This window comes from Lissotriton helveticus, chromosome 10 (assembly GCF_964261635.1).
Source record: "Lissotriton helveticus chromosome 10, aLisHel1.1, whole genome shotgun sequence".
In the NCBI taxonomy this organism is placed as follows: Eukaryota; Metazoa; Chordata; class Amphibia; order Caudata; family Salamandridae; genus Lissotriton; species Lissotriton helveticus.
In genome coordinates, this window is record NC_136071.1 from 807,988,656 (window position 1) to 808,000,819 (window position 12,164).

Here is a 12,164-nt window from a genome sequence, read left to right on the forward strand (position 1 = left end):
GCAGTAATTTTCGTGCATAGCCAGTCCTCCCATGTCGATAGTTCTTCCCTGGAAGGGCCTGTGCCTGACACAATATTACCGTCAAAATTTCCCAACTGCATAGGTGAATCGAGTACTACAGCTAAGCTTTGCGTCTCAGCGTCCTTTGGGCTTGATGGAGTTTCATATTTTCTGTGGCTTTTAACTGATCTAGCTCCAGTCTTTTTTAACAATGGGCTGCCTTTTCTTAGGAATTGCACCCATGTGGTTACCATGGTACTGGCGGGTGATCAGTCTCTCCGGGGTTTTTCCCAGGGTGGATGTGTCCAATCGCACTGAAAAGTCCTGTAGGATCGTTTGGGTATGTGGGGGAGTTTGAGCCGGATCCTGTCTAGGTGAATCAGTTTGGGCAATGGTTTGATCAATGATCATGTGTGCATTATCCATATATTGATCCCTGGGGGCCTCTGGTGTTCGAGCGTTCGCAAGTTGCCCCAAGGAGGATCTTTTGGCCATAGCAAGATCCTGCGACACCCTGCGTTCCAATTGCCTAATACCCTGGTCGATTGCTAGATTAGTTCCTATTATAAAATTATCCAGTGTTCCTGAAAGTTTATTGTTAAGTCCTTTACTTCTGGACTCCCGTGCAGCCATGTTACAAATGTGTGCTTCAGTTTAAATAGGAAAACATTCCCTCGACAGAAGGTACTTACAGACATCTGGCTGCAGTGGTTCCGGGGAAGGGCAAAGAGGGGTGGCCCGGTCCGGTCTCCACCGGGCTCGAACGGGCTACAACGGGCCCGCCCTTGGCCCGGGCTTAGCCCGGCTGGTCCCGCATGCGTCCCGCTTAACGCGGAAGTGGCTATAGAATATATACAGGGAGGAAAGGCGGGAAGAGGCCCCAGCTGCAGCGGTGATGGGCGCGCTGTGCAGGCTGGTCCTCGCAGTCCCACCCGCGTTGATCCTCGGCTGGCCCTAATCAGCATAGGCAGTCCCAGCCACGGAGTCCACGAAGCCCAAGAGATTAGCACTTCAGGCGGTGAGCACGGGGATGTTAAAAATGTTCAGGTTCTCATAAAAGATTAGTCACGGCAATTTTTGAGCAGGTCAAGGTCCCCTCACATGTACGGCTAAGAGCGCCATCTGTTACAGGAAGGATTACTGAACCAAGAGCATTTGGATGATGTAGCCTGGCGCAGATGTTAGCACCCTCAGCACTCATCACCCTAGCCCTACAGACAAACTCAACAAGGACATCAACAACTTCAACAACTGGCTCAAGGACTGCATGTACTCTCTCGTACCCATCAAACTCAACAAGCATAGTAGATCATATAAGCAGGCCAGCTGGTACACAGAAGGTCTCCAAGACAGCAAACAAGACTGTAAACAGCTAGAAAGGAAATGTGAAACCAGCCATGACACCACAGACAGAACAATCTACAAGTCTGCACTCAGATGCTATCACCCGCAAATTAGAGACACAAACAAAAAAGCACTAGAGGACCACATCGAAAGAAGTTCCAACAGCTACAAGGAGATCTTTTTGGTCTCACCTTGCCCTCAGCCACTGCTACCATCATCACTACCTCTCAACAACTCTTGTACAACCTATCCAACTTCTTCCACAGCAAAATTGCAAACATCTACAGCAACTTTGCACACAAACCCAACCCCCGTGGAATTTACTGGTAACCAACCCACCACCAACCAAGCGGCCACCAAACCGGATGAAAACCCTCACCGGGAGCGACACAGCAGCAATCATGCAGACCATCCACCCAGGGCCCGAATTGACCAATGCTCCAGCACATATACAACTTGGGAACATCACCAATCAGCACTTCCCTAACCCACATCATCAACACCTCCATCACTTCGGCCACATGAATGGAAGCATGCAGATACTAACGCCCTCCTCAAGAAACCCACAGTAGACTAAATCAACAGAGCAATTTCCGACCCATCTCCCTGCTTCCTTATCCAGCCAAATTGAATGAGAAGACCCTCAACGAGCAACTCACAACAACCCTCTTCGAAATTCACGATCTTCTGATTGGAATAGTCCCAACCACCGGATAATGCTATTCTGACTGTGAAATTCCAAAATAGGAGATAAACCCTTAGTGACAGTTTGCTTAGAGAGTTCCTACAATACAGGCGTTGAGTATGACATAATCTAGGGTTTTACTCTGCAATGCATGTGGAAAGACTCCCTGGCCCATTGTACTCCTCTGCTACCCCCTCCCCACCCCTAGGAGCTGGGATGTTGAAAGCCACTGAGTTCTACTTGCATGCAGTCTGCAAGTGCGGTAGGCTGCATGCTGGAAAACAAATGTCAGCACTCAAGATGAGGCTAGCCTAACCCTTCCTTAAATACTGCCGCCTCAGCCATGGACCAAGTGACCAGATAGTGGAGTGTGCTTTTAGCTTGACCATGTTTGTGTATAGGGAAACTGTGCATAACATACATAACTGGCCGAAATCTACATGCCACCCTAAAAATAATATAGTTATCTCATTATAGAGCTGAAACGGTCTGTTGTACAAGACAACACCTGTGTTGTACTGCGTTTTTGTAGAGAAGGAGAACGCCCTATAGTATGTGGGTGGTGCATTGCACCCTTTTCCCTCTTTTATTCAGAATGTAAATACTATATTTATGGATGGCTTCAATACCTAAATATTAAGTGCAAATCGAATATCAGCTCCAAAACAGTCCTATGAAATGACCATAAATCATTTAGTTTTTTGACAATGTTACATAATCTCTCTGCATAAAACTGCACCATGTGGCACTATTTGTCTCTGTGGGCTGGGTTCGGGGAGTGTCAAGGCAATTAGAGTTTACTGGGCTCTACAAATAGTGAATATGTTTTGCTTTTTTATTTCCCTGATAATATGTACTCTATGATCTTTGTAATCCCACTACTGTTTATCATTATGCTAATTTTATTTCATGAGCAGCGCTTTTATTTTTTGCCCTTTCTGTTTTCTTTGTCTGTCCCCCTCTTATCCTGTGCTCTACATATATTTGCAAAAATGCTCCTATTCTATCTTATTGTTGTTCACATGTTTTCAGTACATTTGGTATTATATTATATTGTGAACCTGCACTCTGTTAGTTCCCTTTTTACTACTTAATACACTTTACTTTTAAAACTTAAAAAAGAGTTTACTGGACTCCAAATGTAACAACTGAAATGGTTTACCTCAGTTGTGCTGGAGTCACCATACGATTGGACCCCAAATGGATTTCTAACCACTCCTCTCAGGGACTTGACTCTCTCAGGGTAGATGAAAAACTGAGAAAACAGTGCGACAACCAAATGCTACTTAATATATCAAGTATATCAAGTATAAAGTCAGTGTTTTACTTATTGTGAAACGAAAATATCTTTGTTACACACAAAGTTAAATATAACATATATTATGAATATTAATGAGGAATACCAGGCATCTCTTTGCTAGACAGAGATGTAAGTTCAGATATCTTTATAGGGTCATGGTGCTAAACGCTATATTTCACTCAAGGTCAATGTAATGGCACTATCTTTTCTATACAGCTAGCAGACTCTAGACCTGTGAACTCGAACTTGGATCAGCAGACCCCGACAATCAAATGTGGGTGCACACACCATTTATTTTCAGATATGGCACAGAGGCCATATGCTACAATCACTGTTACTTCACAGGAGACTGAAGAAGATTTTTTAACAAAGTGATCGAACACTGCTTTAATCTCTTCAAGGTGCTACATAGATCCTTCAGGCCGGAACCGAGGCCCACCTTCCAAAAATGACCAGAAACGAAAACTTGGCAAAGAGCTTCCAAAACACAAAGGGGCAGTGTTTTGATTTGGGTGCTTCAGATGGCACACAAACAGGAATCTTCAATGTTGGGAACCTACATTTATTCCCTGGCTCTGTACAGATTGCTCCCACACCAGGGCTTGGCTATTGCCCCAAATGGACAGCAAGTAAAAATCAAGTCAAATGTCAGGTATTTATCTGCTGATTTCTCAGCAAATATGGAAGAGATCTAAACAGGTTTGCAGTGCTGCGATCAGCAAAGTTTACCTAGCTACAACTCTGACAATGTCCAAGCCAGGGCATAAGACAGAGGCAATACTCAAGGTCTTGTAGGCCAGGGGCCTACTGGTGGGGCCTGGTAGGACAGAAGCTGATCTCAAGACACTGTAGGCAGCAGTCCATCCCATGGGCTAGAGATCTCGATGGTAAATGCTTTTTTCCTGCACCCCACTCAAGCAGACTTTTCTCTGTAGTTTGTAGTACAGAAACACTTTGTCCCTGCAGGCAGGCTACTTTTTTAGGTCTCGCTAGGCAGCGCATGCGCTGCATCTACGAGGCATGAAGTGATCTGGATATGTGTAGAATCTCCGCCTACTGCAGCTCTTTGTTAGTAATTGGTTCCTGAGCTTGTCTGTTTTCTTGTGTTAGTTTTTGACAGGCAAATGCGTTTTTTAGGCGGTGCCCATGCAGAACCGCCTAACTACAGTAAACATGCAGCAAGTGGCCTGAAGTTTTATGGCGGCACCTGCACTTTAGCTTTAAATATCTTAAGCTAAAGTGCTGGTACCGCGATTACTTTAAAAGTAAACAAAAAAAAAAAGTGCAAGCATTTGCAATGCAATAGGTCTCGCATATACAGGAGTTTGAGCTATCGGCATTGTAAATTACTTTTTATTTGTGTTTTGAAAACCTGCAAGTGGTGCGTAAACACACACTTTGTACTTATAGTCCTTGCTTACAAGAAGCAAGGCTGGTAGTAAATGAGACAAAGTTACTGACAGCCTTGCTTCTCGTAAGCAACGACTAAGTATAAACTGCGTGTTTACACACCGCTTGCACGTTTTCAAAATGCATAAATAAAAGGCATTGCCATTTACAATGCCAATTGTTCAAACTCTTGCAAATGCGAGACCTATTGCATTGCAAATGCTTGTTCTCCAGGCAGCCGACCAGCTCTACTTGCAAGAATCTTAATCCAAGCCTAATCCCCTGCTATGTAGAAAACATGTGATCAGCAGACCCTGGCTCTGGAACACAGTACTTTCCCTACGGTACGGATGCATTGCTTGTAATGTGGGCTGGTTTACAAGTGAACAAAAGTTGATATTGTGCAAAATCAGTGTGATTACTCTTTGCACACGTTATTCCCTATTCAGTGATGCCTACGTGTAAATAAGGTGCTAATAACGATAGGCCAAGCTCAAATGGTATTTGAGCCGAGGTTACTTGCGTGGGCTATGTGCACATACCTCCAACTGACCCTAATCTTGCCGTCTATACTTTGTTGCTAAACATAATAATACAAACGCAAGTGTTTGTATCGGTTCCATTTGTGCCATTGTCTTCTATATTTTTCCTATTCTACTTTCTCTTGTTGCTCGCTCTTATCTAGCTTTGGAATTCTGGGTATTTGTTGTGGAGGAGGGGCGACTATGGTCAGTCAGAGGAGGATGGTTTCCATTGAAAACACCCTTCTGGTGCCCCTTGGAGCTCTGCTTATGTTTTACCCAATACTGCAAGGAAGTATTTTTCTTAATCACTCAATTTCCTTTTCTATAAGATAATAATCACAGCATTGTACACTCTGTTTTAGAATACAAACCCACGTTGAAAAGGTTAACATTCGTAAACCAGCTGCCTAATGTGTGTATCTAGAGTTGTTTACATCAACATATTTTTCTCGCCTCATCATGGTATATTTTCGTTTTACGTACACTGTAGTTTTGATCTGTGGATTCTTTTGATATAAATGGAAGATACAGCAAATTGTATTATTTAATGTTATTTTTAATGGCTACGTCGAAAGGCCAATTTATAGGACAGTTGATAGGTTGAATTTTGATCATCAGTGATACATACAGCTTTATATACAACACAGGCCTGCCTTCCATATAACGCACAGGAATATACAGTTTTTCACATGATGGAATATGATAGGTACTTGTATGTTTGGAGTCACAAAATACACATTATCTTGCTCTATACTAAATAAGAATGCTGTAATAGTGGACAGGAGTGCTAAGTTTGGAACTAATTGCAGTAAATATTTCTCACGGAGTTCTACGTAGATAGAACATTGAGACTTTTTTACTCTGTCCTCTAGTCGGATATATATGTTTGAACTCTATTAAATCATATCTCGGGAAAGAAACAATGGAGTCCGAATTTAAGTTACACAATATTCAAACTATTACTTTAACTGGTAAAAGTGGAATCATGTAAAGATTGAATGCACATGGTAGTACTCGCACATACACTAGGAACAATCTGCGGCCTTCTTACTTGCATAACGCAATAGGGTGATTTGCTTAAGGCAATCCAAATCCATGACTTCAGATTTTTGATCAGAGCAGGCTTTGATATCACTGCCTTGTACATCAGTAGATGGGACCATTGTGTTCTGTCCAGGGTGAAATAAATAACCATTATACACGTTTGCAATATTAATTATACTAGGGATTGTGATAACAGTTCCAGGTAAGGTACTTCCATGTACTTCCTCAGCCTGGTTGTCGTGACACCCTAAATTGGTTGGATCCTTTGTACAACTAGCTTCTTGGCTTCTTTTTTCTAACTTCTTTATTTTTTCTGTGCCTCTGCACGGTCTATCACACATTCCAAAAAAAGGTAAAAATACTGGAATAAAAACAAGGCCATGTAGAGCCCCAAACATAATTACCAGAAACATAATCTTGAAAAAAGATTTGAAGATGTAGCTTTCTGCTGCGGACAAGGCAACTACGCCAAGGATGGTCGAAAGAGCTGCTTGTAGGATTGGGTAACCCAGGAGGTGCAATGCATCACAGACCCTTTTATTGGCATCTGGATCCTTATTTGTAACAAACGCATATGAAATATGCGCGGAGAAGTCAACTGAGAACCCAATACAAATGACCAGGTTGATCATGGATACTGAATCTAAATTGACATTCCAGAAAGCCATGAAACCGGTAACCCCAACTATTATGGAAGCGATTGCAAAGGTCACCCATAGAGAACAAAGTGGGTTGGGAATTAATAATAGTGATATCACCAGCATGACTCCAGTAGCAACAGCAATATTTTGAATAGTATTTTGAATAATTGCGTCATACTGCTCTAAGAATATAAATATTGGGTGATATACAAGAAATGGAATTGTACAGGCTTTTGCTGTTTCCCTTAGCTCCTTCAACATTTTTTTTGCATTTGCTACATCGCTCACATTAACTGTCTGAATGAAGAAACGTGATGCCTCTATACGACCATTGCGGATAACAACGTCGTTCTTATAGCGTGGAACCAATTGGAGAAAGGAGGAGACATGATTTATAAATGTGGTCTTGTCATCTAAATTTAGGGACATGTTGAACAAGTACTGGCTATAGTCTCGCAACCATGACTCAGAGAGCTTTCTGTCAATGGAAGAAGAGCTCTCCATGCGCTGAACGCATTTCTCAATTGTGGTATGAATCGATGGGTCCCAGTATGATATTGCTTTGGTCACAGTTACCATAACCTTTGGACCAAACTTTGAGAAATATAAATCCTCCTTGTGATAGTATTGAGTAACGTATGAGTGCTCGCTGGCCAGATTTCGAAGGCTAGTACCTTCCTGAAGCTGAAAGCACCCATAGACGCTAACAGCCAAGTACCCACAATAAACCACAAAGACAACCATCTTGGTCCAGGGCTGGGTAAGAAAAGGTCCATAATGCTGAAACAATGTAGCAATTGGATGTTCTTCCTCGGACCCAGTAGCCCTATCAAAGGATCCTCTCTCACAGCAAAGGAAGGGAGAAGATGAATCATCAGTAAGAGCAATGTTCTTCACCTCAATGCACACCAGCCAATGTCTGTTGCCTTCTTCGCGTTTGCCATTAAGAGCCAACACAGCTCCAAAGAAGGTGATGCTGTATAGGAAACAAAATAAGACAGCAGTTCCAGTATAAATGCAAAATGACTGCACAGAAGAAAATTGGGTCATAATCCCAATATAGAAGGCCAAAACATCGGTCATTGTTGTGATTGTGATAGGTACAGCTGCTGCAGCATATGTGTCGGCCAATCGATCTCCAACGCTTCTACTGACTTTAGTTTGCTGCCAGCAGGAAATCATGAGAAACATGTTATCAACACCAACCCCTGGATGAAGAACAAGAAATAATGAATTACAAGACGTGTAACAATATTAAATAAGCACAGAAAATAACTCATGTAAATTGTTCATTAGCAATAATAACTCTGTCACAAAGCCTTGTCCAGACAGATCCTATTTCTTAACATAGTCATTGATCAAATCCATTATGTCGTGTCAACAGGCCTTCATCAGGGCAATCATACATTTAAAGCTGTCATGCATTTAAAGCCAGCTTTTTTGGTGCAAAGATACACAATGCTGTTAAACAAATATGAAGCTCAAGGTGATATTAGTGATGTTCACCAGTTTCGTTTGGATTTGGTTGGAGCTAACTCACTGCAAATTATGTTCAAAGATGATACCAAACAGTTGTCCAGCATTTACAGAGATTGCTCTCTACAAAAAATTTAAATTATGCCTGATCAGAATTTTGATTATGCCGGAGTAATCAGTTACAGAGTAGAGATTTCAAATGCATTGATGTTTGGGTATAGAACACGGTAACAAAGCTTTCTTGTTTTAACCTGATGATGGCTTGTGTACGCTGCCTTTCAGGTCCTGGAACTGGTGGTCCCAAATGTCTTCTGAGCACAGGGCTAAAGGTGGTCAAAATACTGCCTACTAGCAAAGCCTGTTTCCTTGTGGTACCTCCATGCTGAGGCTAGAAGGTGCAAAAAGTCTAGAGAGAGAATGCCCTATTACTTTATCATAATTACTCATGGTCCTGTTGTACTCATCCCATTCATTTGCAAAGTGAGATAACCTATCTCACTGACAGAAAAAAGAACGTAGATATGTTGGCCCTACCCCACCCCCTCCCTCTGGGAGTACATAAGCGCACCATCCCACGATTCCTCCTGAAAATACCAAGCCTAGATGAAGGCCGGCAAGACAGGGAGGGAGGGAGGTAAGGAATGGGACGAGGATAACGGGACCAGGAGTAATTAAGAATACCATTAAGGAATAGGGCATTACCCCAAGGTCCCCCCTGACTCTGTCCCATTCATTTACAAAGTGAGAATACCCAAGCAACCAATTACATTCATCCACAACAAACCACCAGGACACAAAATACTGCAAAACTCAGTGACTTATTGAACAGAAGAACAAGAAAATCAGGAGCACACAGCATGCAGTACCCCCAAACCAAAATTAGCATCATCCCCCAACAAATTCTGGAGCCGATAATGCCTCACAAAGGTATTAGAGGACGCTCAAGTGGCCGCCCTACAGATCTCGGACAAGGGAACCCCTGCACCTCAGCCCAGGAAGCCGCCACCCCACAGATTGACCGCTCCTGCACCCCTGCTGGGGAAGGAGATCCTGACAGAGAGTAAGCCAACCCAATGACCTGCTTAACCCAACGCCCAATTGAGGCAGAAGAAGCCTTCCCACCACAAGAGGCAACCCCTAAGGAAACAAAAAGGGAATTAGATTTCTGACAGGGGCTGGTGCGATCCAGATAGACATGCAAAGCCCTGCATACATCCAACAGAGACCACGGAAGGTCATCGGGAGAATCAAGGTCAGAACCCAAAGCCATTAGAAAAGGACATAAATGGATCCTAAGCCATCAGAGCATCCATGTCCCCCAGGCAGCGAGCTGAGATAATGGCCACAAGAAAGGCCACCTTAAAAGTAACAAACTTGATGTCCACCTCAGATAAAGGCTCAAATGGAGGAGCCACCAAATCTCCTAGAACCAAAGGCAGATCCCACAATGAAAAGGTAGGCCACATCACAGGACGAGACAAGGAAAAACTCTGCAACAGACGAGAGATCAAATCCTCCACATCTAACATATTCCCCCAAGGGAAATGGAGGGACTGAATAGTGGCCCATTGAGCTCTCTAAGTACAAATAGCCAAACCCTTCTCAAAGCCCTCCCAAAGAAACTTTAGCACCTCTTGCAAAGAGCAAGCCAATGGGGACAAACCCAGAGCCAGACACCAGCACTGAAAAGTATCCCAATGACTTTAAGGTAGAAGGCCTATGAGACTTCTGAAGAGCCACCGCTAAATGTTCCAGAAAACACCGACATCACCACTCCTGCCTCTCAACTTCCACACCCACATCTGCAGAACAGGAGAGACAACATCAGAGCAGACAGCAGGGGAGATGGAGAGCAATGGAGAAAACAGGGACCCTGCACAGCTAAGAGCCTCAGAGTGTGGAACAAAGTTGTACAAGGCCAAAACAGAACCACCACAACCAGCTCCTCAGACTCCCAGCCCAGGCGAGCCAAAAACTGGGGCATCAGAACCAGAGGAGGGACTGCATAGAGGAGGCAAGACGGCCAAGGAGTGGTCAGAGCATCCACTCCCCAGGAGCCCTCCTGATTAACCGGGGAGCAGAACCTGGGCAGCTGAGAATTGTGCCAGCAAGTAAAGAGGTCGGGATTGGGAAGACTAAACTTCGTGCACACAAGCTGAAAAGCCACTGGAGTCAGAAACAACTCCTGAGAGGCAGGGAAAAAATGGCTGAGAGCATCCGCCACACCGTTGTCCATACCCCGAATATGAACAGCCGATAGAGACAACAGATACCCCTTCACTCATCAAAACAAGGGAACCACCACAGTATTCAGAGACATGAACCTGGACCCCCTAATGATCCAGGTAGGCCACCGACATCATGTTGTCTGAACGCACCACCACATTGAGCGACAACAACCGGTTGTAAAACCCTATCACAGCAAGGGACACTTCTATAAATTCCTGCCAATTGGAAGAACGCTGACCCTCCAGAAGGGACCAATGACCCCTGAAGAGACAGAGAATCCAAGGTCAACCCCCCCACCCGAAAGAACTGGCATACATAGTCAGGCCCGCTCGAGGGGGAGGGCTGAAGTGGCAGACCCCGAGAAAGGTAGTCTGACACCGTCCACCAGAGCAGGGCAGGGAGGATGGAAGGAGACACTGGAATCTGAAGGGCCAGATTGAGAGACAACAGATTCCAATAAGCCAACAGAAACAACCACAGAGGACGAAAGCAAAAACTAGCCCAAGCCACCGTAAACATTGTCGCCGCCATGAGATCCAGAAGCTGCAATCAGAGGCGGACCAGAAAGGATCCCACTTCCAATAACCTCCTAGTAGGAGACTGCAAGATCACCACATGAGGGACCGGCATGAACAACCTGTTGAGATCAGTTCCAAAGCGAGCTCCAATTAAAGCCAAGTCCTGAAAGGGCTCCAGCTGACACTTGGGAAGGTTCAGAATAAACCCATGATCCCGAAATGCAGAGCACATCACTTCCTGATCCACCAACAACTGGTCCCAAGAGGGAGCATGAATCAACCAATCGTCCAGGTAAGGGTGAACCAGGATACCCCCAAGATTCAAGCAATCCTCTGGAAAAACCTCCAGATAATTAAAAGTATAAGAATGATAAGAGAAATCAAATACAATGGCTAGAAAGATTAAGATATGTACATTAAACGTATGTGGTTTAAATGATCCTCGGAAACGGCAAGTATTAGCCAAGATTATACAAATATTGGGTATAGACATACTCTGTTTACAAGAAACGCACATTACATGGGTCAATAGAGAACACCTAAGGAACATGGGGATGGAATTAGTAGTTTGCTCCAAACATTCCGGAGTTAAAAGAGGGGTAGCGATATTAAAAAAGAGGGGGTGGGTGGACTGCATAAAGACGGCAGCAGATAAATGGGAAAGATGGGTGTTAGCAGAATTTAAGAGGGGACGGCAGGGGTTTACACTCTGTAATATATATGGTCCAAACTTAGATGATCCAGAAGTATTTAATTTTATTAATCTAGAACTGGCACAGTGGACTACTCCAGTGTTATTGTCTGGAGATTATAATATCAATGTGGAGTTAAAGGCCGATATTAGATCTAATTCAGCATATTGTGGTAAGAAAAAACTTGTATATACTGCCCTACTTGGGTTACTTCTGGAACATGGCCTTTTTGATGTTTGGCACGAAAAGAATCCGAATCATCCAGGGTTTACGTTTTTTTCTGCTCCTCATCAAAAATTTGTTAGACTACTTTTTTATTTCA

General features: G+C 43.7%; 1 protein-coding gene across 1 annotated transcript in view; it reads right to left on the reverse strand.

Moving 5' to 3' along the window:
* Window positions 1-6,267: 6,267 nt before the first annotated feature.
* Window positions 6,268-12,164, reverse strand: part of LOC144784113 (patched domain-containing protein 3-like) — a 160,679-nt gene continuing 154,782 nt past the window's right edge. The window contains exon 4 of the mRNA XM_078662794.1: window positions 6,268-8,135. Within this exon, the coding sequence (XP_078518920.1) occupies window positions 6,268-8,135 (1,868 nt within the window). The remainder of the gene's footprint in view (window positions 8,136-12,164) is intronic.